We start from the raw sequence: 21,605 nt of genomic DNA, 5'->3' as shown, positions 1-21,605 counted from the left end.
CATCCCCACCATGGCCTGGACGGTGCTTCTGCTCGGGCTCCTCGCTCACAGCTCAGGTCAGGGGTCGATATGCTGCATCCTTGGGGGACGTCTACAGCCAGGTGTCGGGGTGGTCTCCATAAACATGCTTGTCTCTCGCTTGTTGCTTTCAGGGATGGATTCTCAGACTGTGGTGACCCAGGTTTCATCTCTGTCGGTTTTCCTACGAGGGACGGTCACACTCACCTGTGGCCTCAACTCTGGGTCTGTCACTACCAGTAAGTACTCTAGCTGGTATCAGAGGACGCAGGGCCAGGCTCCCCGAATGCTTATCTAAAGCACAAACAGCTGCCTGTCTGGGGTCCTCAATCGCTTATCTGGAACCATCTCTGGAAACAAATCAGCCCTCACCATCACGGGGGCCCAGTCTGAGGATGAGGCCGACTATTACTGTGCTCTGGACACAGGTAGTTACAATAACACAGTGATGTAGCCTCACGGGGAAGTGTTTCCAAAATGTCCCTCTGAGCTCAGTGGTTTCAGCCCTGAGGGGCAGGAGAGGAAGAGAGAGGGTGAAATGTCAGCACCACAGCGATAGGGGGCGCCCTACCCCCATCTCCTGCCCAGGGGTTCCAGGCCATGTGCCTACTCCAGCCTCCCCCAGGGTGTATCCATCACTCCTAGGGGTCCCCTTTTCTCCCAATTTGATGGTGACTGGGGCTCAGGTCCAAATTCTGTCCAGCAGCTGTGAGACTCAGGAATCCAGCACCATCAAGACAACCTTCCCTGTTGACCTTGCTGATACCAGGCTGGAAAGTAACTTCCTGCACTGCGACCTCAGCAGGGTTCCCAGCAGCGCTGGGCAGAGACATGGGGTCACAGCCCAACCTCTCAGAAGTGGACTGGGCCTTGTCGTCCCGTGGGGAGTGTCTGGGTGTCCAGGGTGTTGAGCCTCCATCCCATCAGAACATCCAGCCTGAGTGAGGCGGGCTGTCAGTGTGGTCAGCTGTCCAGTTCTCCACCCAGGATTCTGGCAGCCCAGGGGTAGCTGGGCTTCCTCCCCATCCCTCAGTGTGAGACTGAACGAGGGAGACAAGGCAGCCTAGTCTGCACTTCTGTCCCCCTGCTGGGGACATTGAGGCCAGAGAGGACTGAACTATGACCCTGCATGGCTTAGCAGGACTGTGCCCGGTTTGGGGGCAGCGGTGGACACCGCAGTGCCCCTCCCTCTCTGGTGTCCCTGAGGCCATGGAGTCCAGCGGGCGAAGCACCTGCCCTCTGCAGCAAAGCAGCCCCTCTCAGCTTGGGTTCCATCCCTGGGTCAGCAGGTGCTGGTCCCCATGCCCCCAGGATGCAAAGTAGCTAGCGACCGTAGCTGCCCCACGGTCCCCAGGATGGAGTCAGCAGCACAGAGCAGTGGGGTCAGGGCACCCCTTTGCTGGGACAGTGGCAGTGAACACACCGCTGACCTTCTGCTGCAGGATGATCCCTGACCAATGATGACTAAATGGTCTCAGAGTTTCTTGACGGCACCTCCCCAAAATCCAGGTTCCATTAATAATGTCACTTGTCATATCAAGAGCTGTGAAAATAAATATCGATGTGAAAACAGATTCCATTGGCACCAATACTGAGATGACTCAATGATGACATATATTTAGGGAACAACATCAGACCCTCGGATGAGCAGGTAGAGACACTGGGAACAAACGGAGCCTGAGGTGAACCGAGACAGAAATAGAACCAGGAGAACAAAGTGGATGGAAACAGAGACCTGAAATACAACAGAGGAAAATAAAAAAGAAATCTTTCTGCAGGGGCTCAAAGACATGTATTGCGCATTATTATTTCATTTCCTTATTTGATTATTGACTGATTGATTATTCCTTGAAAAGAAAAAAGGGCTGCCATCCCTTCTGCGTCATTTTCACCACCATGAACATTCAGAGGGCGTCACCAGGGGGCGCTGTGGGTCTGCTCAGAAACTGCCAAACCTGAAGTGCATTCAGGCTCCCAATGTAGGGGCCCTGCATCTGGGGCTCAATGACAGGAGCTGGATGTGGGAGCAGGTGTTTCCTCTCATGGGACAAAGCCTGAGTCCCGATCTCTGCAGGCCCCGCCTACGCTTCGAGCTGCCACCTTGGGGTAGGACCCAACAGTGTATGGTGTGTGGGCTCTTGTCCCCATCTGGCCCCAACCCCTTCCCCAGGAGCAGAGGAAGAAGAGGGGGGACCCTGGGGACAAGCCCCGCCCTCCTTTCAGCCTCCGTGGTTTCTCTTCTGTCTTTTCTATGAGCTCCCCGACTCCCCTTCCCTCTGAATCATGTCTTTCCTCCCAAACCCCGGCTCCCCCTCATCCTACAACCCTCCACCTAGTGACCTCTCTGGTCATTCCCAAGGACACTGTCAGAAGCTGGTGACTTCTTCCCAAATCTTCTAGGACCTGGACACTCACTCCCTCTTCCTCAACCTGGAACCTCTCAGATCCATTCCTTCCCAAAGGGTTCATGTCTCCAGACACTCAGGTTTCACCCCTGCTTACCCTTCCGCTCCCCCAGGTCCCCCATTTCCCAGGGGATCCAGTAATTCCCTCTAGAAGCTAATGGGTCTCCCCAGATACCTTTCAATCATACGCTTTGCCTATCAGATGAAGAGTCTCTTGGGAAGGGAATCTCGGCTTCCTGGGGACCTGGGAAGGGAGTTCCTGGCTGAACTGTCTCTGTCCTCAGCTCTTGTACCATTGATTTTATGCGGAGTGAGCACAGGAGACATTGGGACCTCCTGGCTGGGACACCAGACACCTGTCCCACGTCTCTGCTCAGTGGTCCCTGGCCAGCCAGCGGTGTCCTCTCGGGGACCCTGGAGAGCCTTGGGCTAGGCCAGCTTTGCTACCCTAATGAGATGCGACACTGGACATGGGGACACTCAGGGTCCCAGGACGGGCTGGGTTCAGCCCAAGATAGGAGCTAATTTGCATGAAGGGCCCTTGGTCCTGGGGTGAGGGTATAAGAGAGCCGGGCAGCGGCGGCCTCAGCAGAGCTCTGGGGTGCCTGCACAATGGCCTGGACTCTGCTCCACCTCATCCCCCTCCTCCTCCAGTGCACAGGTCAGGACTCCCTCACAACCCTGACTTCCAACTCCCTACCCCCCTGCCACACCCACAGGGAACGTCCCCACTTGTCCTTCACTGGGACGTAACTCGTGTCTGTGTTTCCAGGCTCCTTTTCCCAGCCTGTGCTGTCGCAGCCACCCTCTGCATCTGCCTCACTGGGAGCCTCGGCCAAGCTCACCTGCACCCTGAGCAGTGGCTACAGCAGCTACAGTGTGGACTGGTACCAGCAGGTCCCAGGGAAAAGCCCATGGTTCCTGATGCGAGTTGGCAGCAGTGGTGTTGGATCCAAGGGGAGTGGGGTCTCCGATCGGTTCTCAGGCTCAAGTTCTGGTTTGGAGCGCTACCTGACCATCCAGAACGTCCAGGAGGAGGACGAGGCTGAATATATCTGTGGGGCAGACCATGGCAGCTACATGTAACCCACAGTGACACGGGCAGAGGAGAAGTGACACAAAAACCCAGCTGACAACACAGCCTCACCCCTCCCACTACCTGATCCACAGTTCAGGGGGCGCCTGCTGATCTCCTCCTTCCTAGGGATTTTCATAACTCAGCCCCTGTCAGTGAGGACGGTCTGTCTGTGCATGACATGCCTGGTCTCGGTCCACAGCGAATGTTCCCCTGGGTTGGAAATCAGAAGCCAATCTGGGCTGAATTCCAGTGAAATACATCCAGCCCTGAACTTCAAAGCTACAAAACAGCATACCTGGTGTCCTTCCCTTTGGCAGTCAGTATGACATTCAATTTGCTGCACAACCGGGAAAGTAACACACAGATGAATCCAAGTGAGTCCGGTTTGATGCACTGCTTGAATGTACAGGTGTTTGGAACATGGAGCAAGGGCGTCTCCTAAAGAGAGTCCCAGGGATGCTGGTGCTGGGGTGTGTGCTAACGTCATGGGTGAGGTGGTAGAAGGAGAGGTGAGAGGAGGGGAGATTGAAGGAGGGGAGCCATCCTGATGAGGGCTGATGGGGAATGAAGTTGCAGGAGGCCCCTTAGTCTATTACCATGGATTTCTGTAACGTCAATGATTTCCACGAGACAGACATGTGAACAAGAAAACCTCCACCCCTGCGTGTTGTGATGTGTGCTTCCCCCGGGTTAACAGATCACCAAAGTTGCCTGAATGTGTGTTTCCACCTTGATATCAACTTGAAGCCCATCTCCTCCCAGTAGACAGAGGGGACTGGTGTGATGTTGGGAAAGGGCAGGAGCTCAGGTGTCACTGACAGTTGAGGGAGGGAGGGGGCCAAGAGTGAGGGGAGGGGCCGTGGGTGGTTGTGGAGTGTGTGGGGCCAGATCAGGAAGGAAACGTGTGGGGCTGAGGGGTTGGGATTTCATGCAAACAGCAGTGAGGAGTCATTGAAGGGTTAAAGGCAGAGCTGTCTTGAGCTGAAGGAGGATTTTTCTTTGTTGTCAGAGGAGAAGCAGGTGGTCCTGGTTACAGGACACTTACTGAGACGCCTGTGAGTCCAGATGATCATGGAGCATTTGCACAACCTAAGCAAATTTGGAAGCAGGATTTGGTGAAAACCTGACGGTTTCTTCATTCAACAGGCACACACTGCGTTTCTACTGATCTAAATCAATGAGCAAGAGAATCCAGGTGTGGAGATTTTTGTTTATAATACAAATTGTAGAATCTCTAAGACAGGGTCCTCACAAGAAATATGTGATACCACTGTTGAAAAAAACTCCATCTCAGGAACACAATCCTCACACATGACGAATAGATCACAAGTAGCCCTGATATATTAATATGATAGAATACTACTTAGCCATGAAAAAGAATAAAATAATGCCATTTGCAGCAACTTGGATAGACCTGAATTATGTATTTCTGAGGGAAGTAAGCCATAAAGGGAAAGATATCATATCACTCATATGTGGAATCTAAAGAAAGAAAAAAGAAGACACTAACGAGTTTAATTATAAAACAGAAATGACTCACAGACAGAGAAAACAAACTTATGGTTTCCAGGGGGAAACATGGTAGGAAGGAAAAAATTGGGAGTTTGAGGTTTGCAAATATTAACTACTGTCTATAAAATAGATACACAACTTTTTTGTGTAGAGCACTGGGAACTAGATTCAATATCTTAAAGTAACCTATAGTGAAAAAGAGTATGAAAACAAATACATGTATGTGTGTATGACTGAAACATTATGCTGTACACCCAACACTGACACGTTGTAAACTGAATATTCCTCAATAAAAAGGAAGGAAATTCATGACATGTGCACTACTAAATGGTATGCTTCCCGAACTAAATCATTTCCACAAATCACGCTAAACCCCTTCAAAATTCTGAAAGCATTTCATGAGTTTTGAAATGGCTGCTGTTTCCAGGTTTCAGATCTGACCTTTTGCTTCTTCATGGAAAATCCAAATCTAAACCCTTTCCTGCAATAGCCCTTCATGTCCTTCAAACCATCTCACTGTCCCCTTGTCACTGGTGCACATGTGGGTCAGTTAGCTTTTCTTGAGTGCACTCTGGGACGGAGCTGTAACCTTTAATGGCTCCATTTGCACAGCGTGGCAGCTTCCATGGACCAGGACTCCGATTTGGAAACGAAAACACTTTATCAGATGTGACTCAGCATAAAAGAAAAACAGAATCTGGGAAGCCGATTGTGGACCTGTGAATGGAGACAAGGTGAGCTTCCCAAGCAGCTGGGCCCTCAGGTCTCTGATCCTCGGTGAAGCTGTGCCCCGTGACCAGCAGGGAATGCTGTGGGCCTGCCCTGTGGTCCCTACACAGCTGCTCAGGAGGGATATGAGCCTGGGGTGAGGCCTGTGCTAGTGATGGGGACACAGCATTGTGTCCTCCCTGGCTGGCAAAGTCCCCTTAACAGGGACCCCTGTAGTCTATCAGGTGCTTCCCTCCAGGGTCTCCCAACCGGGAGGCCACCCTCCATCCACACGGAGTCTGGGCTATGAGCTGAGCTCCAGCACCAGGGCTCAGGGAGGGGCTGGGCGGTCCCTGGGAGGACACTCATTTGCATGGGCCGCACCTCCACTGGCAGAGGCTGGCAAGAGAAGGAGGCCTAAGGCAGCCCAGCCCCAGTGTGGGGACCAGGGGACTGTGAGCACCATGGCCTGGACTCCTCTCCTGCTCCTGCTCCTCTCTCACTGCACAGGTAGGGACGGGCCTCAAGGACTGGGTCACAGTTCCCCACCTGCAGCAGCCCCTGTGGCTCAGACTCTAGGAATGTTTCCTGCAGATCCCGTGCCATCTGCCCTGAGTCTGTGTTTTCAGTGTCCCTCTCCCAGCTTGTGGAGACTCAGCTGTCTTTTGTCTCTGAGTTTCCAGGAGCATCATCCATACTCACCTGCACCCTTACCAGTGGAAACAGTGTTGGCAGCCACTACATATCCTGGAACCAGCAGAAGGCAGGGAGCCCTCCCCGGTACCTCCTGTACTACTACTCAGACTCCAGTAAACACCAGGGTTCCGGGGTCCAGAGCTGCTTCTCTGGGTCCAAGGATGCCTCGGCCAATGCAGGGCTTCTACTCATCTCTGGGCTGCAGCCCGAGGACGAGGCTATTACTGCTCTGCATATAAGAGCAGCTCGTACACTCACACGGTGCCCTAGCCCCACAGGGAAGTGAGACTAGAACTTCCTTTAAGCACTCCCCTCTGGAGCTGTCACAGCCTGCATACACCGGGACACCACAGGGCTCAAGGACCACAGCTCCGGTGAGGGAGCAGGAAGAGGGGAGCTGTGTGCTCCCCCAACCCTGGTCTTTCGGGACCCGCAGACTCATGGTGGTGAGGCATGTCCTCCGTCTCGGTCCTGCAGGAAAGACAGGGGACAGGTGTCTCCCTGTCAACAAGATCTGGTTTCCTATTATGGGGAGGGGCTCACAGAGCAGGTCTGCCCTCAAGTCCTCCTTTCTGCCTGGAGGAAATCCTGCCACACGGTGTCGCCTTCCTGACAATGGCCTCCTGAGCTCCAGGCTCCAGACCGCGGAGGGGCTTCCAGAAAAGCAGCCCCAGGGATGGGTTTGCTGGAAGAACCAGCCTCAGAGGGGAGAAGCCACCAGAGGGACAGGGGCCACTGAGGCTCAGGTTCGACTTTGAGGGAACCAGTCCCCGAGGACACATGGGGCAGAATATTTCCATCACACACACACATATACATACACACATACAAATACAGAAACATACACACTCACACAAACATACACACCTACATACAAATACATTTACACACACATACATACATACGTACAACACAACATTCACATATACACATATATCCATTTTGTATGTACGTGTATATGTGTGTACAAAAATACACACACATAGATACCTTCCAATATACATATACACACATACACACATACCTACACACACACAAACACACAGACACACACACAGAGTTCTGGACTCCGCAGTGTTCTGGCTTGTCTGTCCCTGCAGAAATCAGGGAGCAGTCAGTGCTCACCCCACAGTCCTCAGAGTCAGGATCTGCAGGAGGCAGAACCTCCCTGTGCAGAGACACCAGTGACAGTGACATACAGCACGTCCCGGTGTCACAGCAGGCAGATTGCTAGACATGAGCAGAGAAAGGGGGTCACAGTAAAAAAGGCAGGAATTGGGCAGAAAGGAGGGGCACAGGCCAAAGGCAGGAAACCATACATCAGGTAAGCACCAGGGGCCCCTGGGCATTGGAAGAAAAGCAGGAACCTTTGGGCTGATAAGTGGTCACAGCTTTTGGGGTGATGAGTGAGTGGCCTGGAGAATGACAAAAAAATGGTCAGAAAAGGCAGCAATTTCCAATGTCCAAATGTAACCATTTGCTCATTCTGCCCTCATTTCAAAAAAATTGGCCTTGCAGATCAGAAGTACCCATCGTGCACCAACGCCATGACATTTCCCACCCAGACTAAATAAGATCACAAGTCCCTCCTCACTATGGGAATGTGGAGCTGGGATGATAATCAGGAAACAAGGCCCCAAACCCTTCCCTCCCCAATGAATATTCCTCCTATTCATTTTCACACCCTGTGTAACAACTTGCCAAGAAACACAGGTCATCCGCTCAACTGAGCCTGCTGCTCTCTCCTTGACAGTGTAGTACCCATCCTTTAATAAATCTTCACTTTACTTTTTTAACCACTATGTCTTGTCTCTCAATTCTTTCTGTGATGGGACAAGAAGCTGGAACGCCGGTAACATCCACCGGCAACACCAGTGTCGGGGACGGCCAGGACAGCCCGGGACCGCCTGCTCTGCTGGGGTGACTCTGATGCTCTGGGTCCCAGGGTGAGTCTCTCCTCCCAGCTGGCAGCTCAGACCTGTGACTGCCTTTGGGTCCAGACAATGCACGAGGCCGCTCAGAGCATCTCTTCAGGGACAGCCACTTCTGAGCGGTGTGGGGACCTGACACACACCCTCCCCTGCACTCTCAAGGCTGGGCTGTCCCTCCCTCGGGCACCACCCGTGACACCTTCACCCAGGCAGACCTCTGCTCACACGTCCCCTGTCCCAGCCCAGAGTCAGAGGGCTGTCACCTCAGGGACCCGGCACCATTGTCTGTACTTCCCCAAACTCAGACCTGGGACACTGACGTGACTTCTGGGTCCCGTGGGCTGTGAGTAACAGGAATTCATCCTCCAGTGTCAGGCATCTGTAGGTACGGTGTCTCCATCCTGAGTTACTGTACACAGAGCAGGTGTCACAGAGAAGATTGAACTTGACTGTATGTTGGGTCTGTCCTCTTATGTCCAATCTACATTCTCTGTCTTGCAGACCCAGCACCTTTGAAAAGGAATGTGGCCCAAAGCTACAAATGAAAATCTTAGCCCTTTCTCAAAGCTCTGCTTGCCAGGCTGGACCTTTAAGGATAATGCTTTTCATTCCCATAGAGATGAGAAGTTGCAGAGCAGAGAATCACATGTGTCTTGTGGGACCATTGCAGCACCATTGTGACCAGACCCACCTGGACAGCTGCGCAAACACAGGATTATCGCAGCCCAGCTGGGGCCTGGCTGGCAAAGAGAAGCCACCAATGAGAATCCTGCAACCACAGCCACCCCCGTCCCCTTGTGGCAAAAAAGAAGCCTGAATTCTAAGTCGGGTAAATGGTCCTTTGGGGCCCTCATCCAACATCTTGACCTGCTGGCTTTCCAAATACAGTCGCTTTGCTTTGCCCCAAGGCTGTCTTCCCCCCTTATTGGCCTGTCATTTGCACACAGTTGGGGCCACGGTACCAGCATCTTTGTGCATCACCTCTCAGTGTGCAGGGGCCTGGGGGCCTGGCTGCCTCCACTTAGATTTTAAGGGAGAAGCCCCAGGCCCAGGCAGGGAGCCTCTGTGTGGGGGAGGCCTGAGCAGAGCAGCTGCAGGACCTCCCGCTGAGCTGTGGGTGACAGTGCCACCCCAGTGGGCCTGGGGTCTGAGGATCAAGCAAAGAGAATTACTCTCAGCCAGGGGGGTTTATTCTGCTCAGAGCTCTGACCACACACTTGTCTCGGGGAGTCATGGCCCAGGTCATGTCCAGGCAAGACAGACAGCCTCACGTCAGGAACAAATCTGCAAATAAAAATCACATGCAATGTTCCCAGGACATAGTAAAGGGACAGCTGGGGACGGGAGGGTCAGAATTCCAACAATTGGACTCTGCAAGATGAGCTCTGAGGCATCCCTGTCAGGGTCCTGATCCCTGTCCCACCCCCTCACTCACGGGACAGAATTTCCTTTAGGGCCGAAGAGGAAGATGGGAAGGGTGAGGCTCTGCCCTGCTCTGTTCTTATGCTGTGTGCACAGGGGATCGGTGAACCCACTTTCTACCCCTTGTAACCCCCACCTCTCCTCCAGGGTGTGAGAGTGTGTTGAGTCAGCCGCCCATAGTATCTGGGTCTCTTAATTATATATGTAATACATAAAATTTTGTATATATCATAAAAATGTGTAGTAAATTAAATTTACATATTTATTAAAACAATGTTATGTATCTACATAAATTACATGCATTGTTTATATGTGTAATATTTCAAAATTAATAGATTTACTAAAATATACTGTATATCATATATATACATTTAACAGTGTATTTTATATAACTATATATAAGATATGGTTTATCATAGTTTACAGTGTTAAATAAAATATATACTATATAATGGATAGATATAGAAATATTTTCTATTATATGTTACATATTGCCCATTCTATATTACATGTTAATAATTGCACATTTTGTGTATATTAATAACTGCTTGTCATGGGGGCTCCCATTCTTTCTGCAACCTTCTCTCCCTGATTACAGGGTCCTTGGTCAGATTGTGCTACACCTTCCACCATGTCCCAAGTCTGCATCTCTCTTTGTGTGTGTGTGTGGTGGTGGGGTTCTCTGTGTGCATCTGAGAAATGAGTGAGCAGATATTTCTCTAGCACTAAGTCCAAGCTGGAAGGCATCGTGGTAGCATTCTAGGAAACACACAAAGAGCTCTTATTAGGACTTAAAATAGAAGGCACAGAGACCAATCTAATTTACTGGTTCTAGAAAACACAGGAAAATCTGCCCAACAGAAGCCACATCAAATTTGAAAATTTTGGCTCAAGGTTATTTTTGCACAGAGACAGAAAAGTTCCTCAAAGTCAGAGTTGAATCCAGCAGATATCAAGAAAAATTCTCCAGGACCCCAGAGATGATTTGGGCTGAGGCCAGGGTCTCTGGGGAGTCCCTGCGAGGGGGAGAACATGCACTGTGGATGGAGAGCAGATGTGAAGAGGTCTTAAACCACAGGGCAGATGCCCCTTTGAGGGAGAGAGACGCGGAGGTTTCAGCACGGATCCCTGACCCTCTGCAGGAGGAGAAGATGCCATCACTGGACACCACTGGTGCTCTAGTTGGTGGTGGCAGTGGCATCAGCCTGGTCTTTCACATCCAAGGAGCCCAGCCCAGAGAAAGCTCTTACCTGTCTGGCAGCATCACCCAAAGCCACCAGGGGAAGCTGTTCTCTGCTCCTCCCTCACTGTGCTGGGCTCCTGGCCCCAGGGTCCTCTGCCATATGCCATCTGCAATCCCTCAAGCCAGTGCTTTCTCCTCATTGCTACCCACACCTTCCCACAAGGAAAGCATTGAGTTCCGCTCTGGTGCCTTGAGGATACTCCAGACAATTTAGAAAGTTGGCTGAGGGCTCCCTCCAGCAGTCAGGAATCCCTGCTGGCAACTGTAGATAATTCCAGTTTTGTTTTATTAGACAGTGCAAGCTGTCATAATTTCATGCTGACTTTGTCATCTTTTCTCCTGAAACCTTCAGTTAAACTGAAGAGCCTCCATAGAATAGATCATTCTTCAAAAAAAGGGGACGTCACCCTTAGCCTGGCTCTGCAGCTCTGCGTGTCCCTTCTCCAGTCTTGGTCCCACCTCTGCTGCTCCTGATATCGGGTTGGGAACTGAGTCAGGGGAGGCCCCTGTCCCCTCTCAGCTGAGACACAGGCTCTGTGACTTCTCAGTTGACTCACTGCTGGAGGAGGAGGGACAGCTCAGCTCCTCTGAAGAAGACAAGCAGGGACTTCACAGACGAAGGGAGACCTGCCCCAGGGATGGGGGTAGCTGTGGGCGGGAATAGATTTCTGGGCCGAAGAAGAGAGGATCCCACTATCTCCTCCTTCAGCCCTCAGGCTCTGCAGGGAAGATATTTAGGACTGAGGTCACAGGGGCGGGGGAGTACATTTGGTGACGGACGTTACCCCCATCACTCAGTGCCACATCACAATGCCTTATGCCCGGCATCTGCTCCCTGTAGACCTCCCCTAGCAGACATCAGGTGACACTGGGCCGGGAGAGGGAGGAAGCTGAACTGCATGAAGCCCCTCCTCCTCCAAGTCGGTCCGGGAGGGAAGAAAAGGCCTGAGGACCCCACAGTGCAGCCCAGGAGGCAAAGGAGCTGCGTCCCAGGAGCGTCCTCACCATGGCCTGGATGGTGCTTCTGCTCGGACTCCTCGCTCATGGCTCAGGTCAGGGATCAGGACGCTCCATCCTTCAGGGGCACTTAAGCCAGAGGTCGGGGTGACCGTGCTCCCCATAACGACCCCTGTCTCTCTCCTGTCAAATTTAGAGGTGGATTCCAAGACTGTGGTGACCCAGTAGCCGTCCCTGTCAGCGTCTCCAAGAGGGACAGTCACCCTCACCTGTGGCCTCAGCTCTGGGTCTGTCACTACCAGTAACTACCCCAGCTGGTACCCGCAGACACAGGGCCAGGCTCCCCGAGCTCTTGTCTACAGCACAAGCAGCCGCTACTCTGGGGTCCCCAGTCGCTTCTCCGGATCCATCTCTGGAAACAAAGCTGCCCTCACCATCACGGGGGCGCAGCCCGAGGACGAGACCAACTATTACTGTGCTCTGGACATGCGTAGTTATACTGACACAGTGATGTAACCTCACGGGGCAGTGCTACCGAAACCTCCCCCTGAGATCAGCGGCTCAGCCCTGAGGGGCAGGAGAGGAAGAGGGAGGGTGAAATGTCAGCACCACAGGGGAGGGGGCGCTATGCCCCCATCTCCTGCCCAGGGGTTCCAGGCCATGTGACTTCTCCAGCCTCCCCCAGAGTTTGTCCATTACTCCTAGGGGTTCCCCTCCCCTCCAATATGATGGTGACCGGGACTCCGTTCCAAATTCTATCTAGTTGCCATGAGACTGAGGAATCCAGCACCACCAGGATGAACTTCCCTGTTGTCCTCGCTGATCTCTGGCTGGACAATTATACTTCCTGCACTGTGCCTTCAGCTGGGGTTCCAGCAGTGCTGGCAGGACCTAAACTCCCACTCTCCTCACTGAAGCGAGCCAGACCTGGTCGCCTCTGGAGGAGTGTTGAGGGTCCAGGTTGCATAGCGGCCATCTTATTAGAGAATCCAGCCGGATCCAGGCAGGTCATCAGGGTGGTCAGCTGTCCAGTTCTCCACCCAGGATTCTTGCAGCACAGGGGGAGCTGGACTTCCTCCCCATCCCTCAGTGTGAGACTGAGCGAGGGTGACAAGGCAGGCTACTCTGCACTCTTGTCCCCATGCTGGTGACTGTGGGGCCAGTGAGGACTGAGCCCTGACCCCACTTGGCTTAAAAGGACTGAAACCATGTTGGGGGCAGGGATGCACACTGCGGTGTCTCTTCCTCCCTTTTGTCCCTAAGGCCAGGGAGCCAGTGGGCCAAGCAACCACCTAATGCAGCAAGGCAGCCAGTCTCAGCCTGGCTTCCCTCACTGGGGTCAGCACGCCCAGTAGGGGGCTCTACACCCCACCCCCTGGATGCGAAGGAGCTGGTGACCACAGCTGCCCCACGGTCCCTGGGATGGAGTCAGCAGCACAGAGCAGTGGGGCCAGGGCCCCCTTTGCTGGGTCAGTGGCAGTGAACACACCCCTCACCTTCTGCTGCGGGATGAGCCCTGATCAGCAAAGACTAAATGGGACTCAGAGTTTCTTGATGTCACCTCCCTAGAGTCCAGGATCCAGTACAATTGTCACTTGTTGTATCAACAGCCAGGAAAATAGATATTGATGTGAAAACCGAATCCGTTGACATCAATACTGAGATGACTCAATGATGACATATTTTTGGGGAACTACATCAAACCCCTAATGAACAGGTAGAGACACTAGGAACAAACGGAGCAGGAGGTGATCCGAGGTAGGAATAGAACCAGGAGAATAAAGTGGATGGAAACACAGACCTTTAATACAACAGAGGAAAATAAAAAAGAAACCTCTCAGCGGGGGTTCAAAGACATGTAATGCGCATTATTATTTAATTTGTACATTTCATTATTGAGTGATGGATTATGACTAGGAAGGAAAAAAGGGCTTCCATCCTTTCTGCATCATTTCCACCACCATGAACATTCCCGCGAGTGTCACCAGGGGTCGCTGTCGGTCTGCTCAGACCCCGCCAGGCCTGGACACCACCCAGAGGCTTCCACTGCAGGGGCCTTGCACCCGGGCTCACTGGCCAGATCTGGACGTGGGAGCAGGTGCTTCCTCTCAGGGGACAAAGCCCGAGCCCCGACCTCCTCAGGCCCCGCCTAGCGTGAGTTGCCACCTGGGGGGAGGACCCAGCAGTGAATGGTGTGTGGGCTCCTGTCCCCGTTGGGCCCCAACACCATTCCCCAGGAGCAGAGGAGGAAGAAGGGGGACACATGGGACCATCCCTGACCACTACTGCTCCTCTCAGCCTACCCGGCTTCTCTGGTATCTTTTCTTTGTGTTCCTCTTACTCCCCCCTTCCTCCAGTGCACAGATCATAATGACCTCAGCACCCCGACTCCCAGCTCTCCATCCCACCCCACCCACAGGGAACATCCATCCTTGTCCTTCCTCGGGACATAACGGTTGTCTCTTTTTCCAGGCTCGCTCTCCCAGCCTATGCTGACACAGTCGTCCCCTGCATCTGCCTCCCTGGGAGCCTCGGCCAAGCTCACCTGCACCCTGAGCAGTGGCTACAGTGGTTTTTACATGGACTAGTACCAGCAGGACCCGGGGAAGGGCACACAGTTCGAGATGGGAGTCGGCATCAGCGGTGTTGTTGAATCCATGAGGGATGGGGTCTCTGATCGCTTTTCAGGCTCGGGCCCTGGCCCAGAGCACGACCTGACCATCTAGAACGTCCTGGAGGAGGACGAGGCTGACTACATCTGTGGGCCAGACCATGGCAGCTACGTGGAACCCACAGTGAAACCAGCAGAATAGAATTGACACAAAATCCCACTGACGGTCCAGTCCCCCTCTTCATGTCGCCCGACCCACAGTTCAGGGGACGCCTACTGAACTCCCCTGAGAGTTTCTACCTTCCCAGGGATTTTCATAACTCAGCCCTTGTCAGTGAGGACAGTCTGTCCCCGCACAACCTGCCTGGTCTTGGACCACAGCGAATGTTCCCCTGGGTTGGAAAACATAAGCCAATCTGGGTTCAATTCCAGTGAAAGACTTCCAATCCTGAACTTCAAGCTGCAAAACAGGGTCTGTGGCATCCTTCCCTTTTTCAGTCAGTATGACATTCAGGTCACTGCCCACTGGGAAAAGTAACACGGAGATGAATCCACGAGACTGTGGTTGGATTGACTGTTTGAATGCACATGAGTTTTGGAACATGGAGCCTGGGCGTGTCCTAAAGAGTGCCCCGGGAATGCTGGTGCTGTGGTGTTTGTTAAAGTCATGGGTGAGGGGGTAGGAGGAGGGAGAGAGGAGAGGAGATTGAAGGATTGAAGTGATCCTGATGAGGGCTGATGGGGGGTGAAGGTGTGGGAGTCCCCTTAGTCTATCACCATGGATTTCTGTAATGTCAACGATTTCCACGAAAGCAGACGTGTGAACAAGAAGACCTCCACCCTTGTGTGTTGTGATGCGTGTCTGCCCCAGGTTAACGTCACCAAAGTGCCAAAGTGTGTGTTTCCCCCCTGATCTGAGGTTTAATCCTTTATCCTTCCAGCAGAAAGAGGGGGCTGCTGTGATGTTGGCAAGGGACAAGAGCTCAAGTGTCACTGACAGAGGGAGGGAGGGGGTCCAGATGGAGGGGAGGGCCTGTCATTCGGGTTTGAGGGTGCGGAGCCAGATCAGGAAGGTAGCTTGTGAGGCTGAAGTGTAGGGATTTCATGTAAACAGCAATGAGGAGTCATTGAAGGGTTTAAGACAGAGTTTGCTTGAGCTAAAGGAGGGTTAACTTCGTCGTCCTAGGAGAAACAGGTGGTCCTGGTTACAGGAAACTTACTGATATACCTGCGAGTCCAGATGATCATGGAGCATTTGCACAATTGAGGCAAATTTGGACACAGGATATGCTGAGGACATGATGGTTTCTGCATTTGACAGGCACGCATGGCCCATCTACTGACCCAAAACAATGAGCAAGAGAACCCAGGTGTGGACATTTTTGTTTATAATACAGACAAATTGTAGGATCTCTAGGACAGGGTCCTCACAAGAAATATGTGACATCACTGTGAGAAAAACCCCATCTTAAGAACATAATCCTCACACATGACAAATATATCACAAGTAGCTGTGATATATTTATACAATGGAATAATACTCAGCTATGAAAAAGAATAAAATAATGCCATTTGCAGCAACATGGATGGACCTGAAGATCGTCATTCTAAGTGAAGTAAGCCAGAAAGAGAAAGATACCATATCACTCATATGTGTTATCTATAGACAGCAAAAAGAAGACAGTAATGAATTTAATTATAGAGCAGAAACATTCTCACAGAGAAAATAAACATATGGTTTCCAGGGGGAAAGGGGGTAGAAATGGATAAACTGTGAGTTCAATATTTGCAAATATTAACTACTGTCTATAAAATAGATAAACAAGGTTTTTGTGTAGAGCGCAGGGAACTAGATTCAGTATCTTAAAGTAAGTTTAGTGAAAAAGAATATGAAAACAAATATATGTATGTGTGTATGACTGAAGCATTATGCTGTACACCGAACACTGACACGTTGTAAACTGAATATTCCTCAATAAAAAGGAAAGAAATATATGGCATGTGCACTACTAAATGATATGCCTGCCGAACAATATCATTTCCACTAATCATGTTAGACTCCATCAAAATTCTGAAAGCATCGCATGAGTTTTGAAATGGCTGCTGTTTCCAGGTTTGAAATATGACCTTTTGCTTCTTCATGAAAAATCCAGATCTAAACCCTTTCCTCCAACAGCCCTACCCGTGCTTCAGACCAACTCACTGTGCCCTTGTCACTGGTGCACACGTGGGTCAGTTAGCTTTTCTAGAGTGTACTCTGGGAGGGGGTGTAACTTTTAATGGTTCCATATGCACAGGTTTGCAGCTTCCATGGACCAGGACTCCATTTGAAAGTGAAAATATTTTATAGGATGTGACTTAGCATAAAAGTACCACAGGATCTGGGAAGGTGACCATGGGCCTGTGAATCTAGACAGGGACCAGGTGAGCTCCACAACTAGCTGGGCCCTCAGGTCTCTGATCCTGGATGAGGTTGTGCCTCATGACCAGCAGGGGATGCTGGGGGTCTGCCCTGTGGTCCCTGCACAGCTGCTCATGGAGGACCACTCACTCCCAGGAGGTGGGCCTGGTGGCTGGCCCTGTGGTCCTGATGGGGACTCAGGCATGTGTCCTCTCTGGCTGGCAGAGTCCCTTGAGCAGGGACCCCTGTGGTCTCAGCAGATGCCTCCTCCAAGGGTCTCCCAAGGGGGAGGCCACCCTCCATCTCCTCCGAGTCTGGGCTGTGAGCTGAGCTCCAGCATGGGGACTGAGGGAGGGGCTGGGCGGTCCCTGGGGTGACACTCATTTGCATGGGCCACCCCTTCTCTGGCAGAGGCTGGCAAGAAAACGAGGCCTGGTGCAGCCCAATCTCAGCGTGGGGACCAGGGGGCTGTGAACACCATGGCCTGGACTCCTCTCCTGCTCCTGCTCCTCTCCCACTGCACAGGTAGGGACGGGCTTTGGGGACCACGGCTCAGGTCCCCGCCTTCAGCAGCCCCTGTGGCTCAGACGCTGGGACTGTTTGCTGTAGGTCCCACCCCATCTGCCCCTTGTGTCTGTGTTTGCAGGGTCCCTCTCCCAGCTTGTGGTGACTCAGCCGCCCTCCCTCTCTGCATCTCCGGGATCATCTGTCAGACTCACCTGCACCCTGAGCAGTGGGAACAGTGTTGGCAGCTATGACATAAGTTGGTACCAGCAGAAGGCAGGGAGCCCTCCCCGGTACCTCCTGTACTACTACTCAGACTCCAGCAAGCACCAGGGCTCCGGGGTCCCGAGCCGCTTCTCTGGGTCCAAAGATGCCTCGGCCAATGCAGGGCTTCTGCTCATCTCTGGGCTGCAGCCCGAGGACGAGGCTGACTATTACTGCTCTGCATACAAGAGTGGTTCATACAATTCACACAGTGCCCCAGACCCAAAGGGAAGTGAGACTAAAACCTCCCCTGTGCTCTCCCCGCTGGGCCATTCCTGCGCTGTGCCTGGGACCAGGTCGCACTCAGGGTGACTTTCTGTTGTCACATCTTCAGGCAGCATCTGAGTTTCCTCCCAACAGCAAATCTGACCCTGTCACAGCCTCTTCCTCATCTCACATCTGAGACTGAGCATTGCTGTTGTATCTCAGCCTGCTCGTGTTTCCACAGGCAGACAGGACTTACTCCGAGATGAACACCTCCCCATGGAGATGTTATAAGTGGTAGACAGTGTTGGGTCCTGGCTCCTCCCATCTTAGCGTCTAAGGGTGACCCCAGGATGCTTCTTGTCTAAGTGCTTCATTCTGAGGTCTGAGATCCAAAATCAACATGCAGAAGTGAGCGGTAAAATACACACTGGCAATGAACCATCAGAAATTGACAATAAAATGTAGAAGTACCAATTAATGGCATCACATTAAGAAATAGGTAAGGATAAATCTGAAAAATAAAAGCCTGTCAATCTGGTCCAACAGCAGAGCCTCCTTGACCCCCGCAGGGCTCCTCCTGAGTGGGTGGGTGATGACCACTGTCACACAGCTGAGCACAGCCCGGATGGGCTGGGACTCCAGTCCCTGGTACGGGAGATGCGCATGTGCCCCCCACTCTCCCCAGTGTGACCCCTCAACCCCACCCCTGCTGTGGCCAACACTAGCTGTGGTATTGGAATCTGTCATCACATCAGCTACAAGAACCAGAAAGAGTGATGTTCTGGAGTCAGTGTGATCCTCAATCGGTTGAAAATAACCTCCTCTCTTACTGGTCTTCCAGTGACAAATCATTTGTCACTAGTATCCAGAGAAGCCCCCATCGTGCTGGCTGGAGAGGACAAGGAAGAGACAAGTCCAGCCCGTGGGACCCAGGGCACCCAGTCCTCCTCTGGCTTGTCCCATCATGTCCCATGAGCCTGGCCCAGGCTCTGCTGGTGAGCCCTGGACTCTGAGACCTTCACGAAGCAGAATCCCTGTGCAGGTGGGAGGAGCTATTGGACGCCGAGGTGCAGGATACCCTCCCTTCTCCTGAGTTTACCTCCGTTAGTCTAATTGTCTCCCACTCTGGTTTCTGTTTTGTTTCACTTTTATTGGGAGGTTATTTGAATGGATCTCAGTTCATTGGAGTCTAGAGCCTATGATTCAACCCTCATTATCACACAGAACCTAACATTACAGGAACGTTTCTAGAACATTTTCTTCTGTCTTCAATGCCAGTCCATGGAGGACTTTACCGAATAAACTTAAGGTTCCCTGGAGGGTGAGTAACAGCTGTGAAGGCCACTAAGGGTCAGAAGACGAGGAAGCACCTTCAAGTAATTAACTAATTAAGTTGTTAGTTACAGATGATTATAACAATGACTCATCCTCAATCCTTAAACTGAAAACGATTACAAAACTAGACCATAATATGAAAAAAAAAAACATGAACACACCCCAGATTCATGAAGAGTGAATGAATCAGAGCCGAGCAATTAAAGGCCAACGGAGGCTGAGGTGAGCATGAGGGGAGGACACTGTGTCTCTACTACGTTGTGTTCTAGGGGCCAAGAGAGTCATCAGATGCCTGAAATTGGGCCCTGGGGGTGGGGATCTAACAGGCGTCCCTCACAACAAGACCACCACCAACAATAAAGTGTCGGCCTGTCAGGGTAACACATATGGAATTTTTGTCAATATGAACCAGGAGGGTACACTGTAGACTGTTACGTTATGAACTTGGTTTATTTTAGTTATTTTTGAAAGTTTTTCTTTGGAAATAATTAGGTTATTTACTTATTTTCAGTGGAGGTACTGAGGATTCAACCCATGATGTCGTGCACACTAAGCACTCACTCTACCACTGAGCTGTACCCTCCCCCTTGAACGTGGTTCAGGATGGCCTTGTATTTGCACTGACCCAGGCACATGGAAGGATCAGACAAGATGCCAGGTGATCTTGAAACACAAGCAAGAGAAGGGCTGTGCAATACTTCCCAGCTTTAGTACCTGGAGGGCATTCATTGTCTAGAAATGATCTAGACAGTTAATGTCTCAGTCCCAATCCCAGTGGAGGAGCCTCCTCCGTCTACTCATGTGGGGAGTAAGATGACAAAGATGCGTGTGCAGAACTAGGCTGCCCTCCAGGAGTGCTGGGTGGAGACAGAGGGGCTGGGGGGCCCTGGATCAGAGACCAGTAGGGGGCACTGTTTCAAGGTCCTGAGAAGGCAGGGTTCTGGGCAAAGTTACCATTGAAAATTTTCTATTAATACCTGCACACTTAGATAGTGACCTAACAGGCGTGTGGCCTTGGCTTGCTCATGTGACTAAAATCGAAGATCACACATGCACTCCTGGGAACAAGGTTGAGGACATGTTGCCCCAGCATCTCAGTTTGTGCCCCTAAAGCCTGTCCTGGAATCAACACATTATCTGATTGTCCCCCATCCAGAAGGGTTTCCTGGATGTCAGAGGCAGGTTACCCTGGGAGATTCCATGATGGGTGAGGGCAGAACCAGAGACACACGCAGATCCCAGGTCTGTTTCAATCAGGATGGCTGCTGACTATTCAGAAGTCGATCCATGAGCACCATTTACTGGACACCTGCTATGTGCTGGGCTCAGGCGGCAGATACACATCATTAGAGGATGGAAGCTGGGCCATGCCCTGGGCCTGCCGGGTGTCCTCTGCTCAGGGCTCCCAGCTGGGAACCCCCCACCCCCGGGCCCCACACAGCCCAATCAGAGGCCATGCCCTGACCCCTCAGGCATAGGGAGTGGACCCCGGGCCCAGGGAGGGATCAGAGAGCTGGGAAATTGTTTGCATGACTGGCCCCTCCCTCTCTCAGAGTATGAAGATTGGGAGAGACCTGGGGATGCTCTGCTCAGCTATGAGGACACAGAAGGCAGGACACAGTGACCATCCCCACCATGGCCTGGTCCCCTCTCCTCCTCACCCTGCTGGCTCACTGCACAGGATTAGAGACAGAGGAAGGGGCCCTGGGAGGACGCCTGGGCTCTGGGTCCTCCTCTGTGTCTTGGCTCCAGAATCAGCATCTCTGTCTGTCCCACTTGCAGGGTCCTGGGCCCAGTCTGTGCTGACTCAGCCGTCCTCCATGTCTGGATCCCCGGGTCAGAGGGTCACCATCTCCTGCACTGGAAGCAGCAGCAACATCGGGCGTGGTTATAGTATTCAGTTGTTCCAACAGCTCCCAGGAACAGCCCCCAAACTCCTCATCTGTGGTAACAGCAATCGAGCCTCGGGGGTCCCAGACCGCTTCTCTGGCTCCAAGTCTGGCAGCTCAGCCTCCCTGACCATCACTGGGCTCCAGGCTGAGGACGAGGCTGACTATTACTGTGGATGTTATGACAGCAGCCTCAGTGGTGGCTCAGTGCTCCAGGACGAGGGGGAAGTGAGTCAAAAACCTGCTGTCCCTCAGTCCTTGCTGCTGAGCCAACACAGCTGTGTCCTTTCTTTGTTTTGTCTGAAATGTGGGTCTTAGACCAACCCTATGGGACTTTATCTACAGAATGTGTCCTGACTTCTCAAATTCTGCCCTAAATCCAGTCCTTGTCAGCAGAACCTTGGCTGCTGTTCTCAAAGTGAAT

At 52.1% G+C, this 21,605-nt stretch overlaps 1 long non-coding RNA gene, 1 pseudogene and 1 gene segment (V, D, J or C); all 3 read left to right on the top strand.

The window, feature by feature from the left end:
• Positions 1-3,023: 3,023 nt before the first annotated feature.
• Positions 3,024-3,509, top strand: LOC102524669 (immunoglobulin lambda variable 9-49-like). The segment is given in 2 exon segments: positions 3,024-3,084; positions 3,196-3,509. Coding segments are annotated over 2 exon segments (363 nt in total).
• An 8,343-nt stretch (positions 3,510-11,852) lies between these two features.
• Positions 11,853-12,799, top strand: LOC140690870 (uncharacterized). Its single transcript, XR_012066205.1, has 3 exons — positions 11,853-12,065; positions 12,167-12,257; positions 12,734-12,799. It is a non-coding gene; the product is annotated as an uncharacterized lncRNA (long non-coding RNA).
• A 4,599-nt stretch (positions 12,800-17,398) lies between these two features.
• On the top strand, positions 17,399-21,538 carry LOC102545193 (uncharacterized; annotated as a pseudogene).
• The last annotated feature ends 67 nt before the right edge of the window (positions 21,539-21,605 follow it).

This window comes from Vicugna pacos, chromosome 32 (genome assembly GCF_048564905.1).
Source record: "Vicugna pacos chromosome 32, VicPac4, whole genome shotgun sequence".
NCBI lineage: Eukaryota > Metazoa > Chordata > Mammalia > Artiodactyla > Camelidae > Vicugna > Vicugna pacos.
The sequence above is the reverse complement of the archived record's forward strand: the minus strand, read 5'-3'. Positions and strand labels throughout refer to the sequence as shown.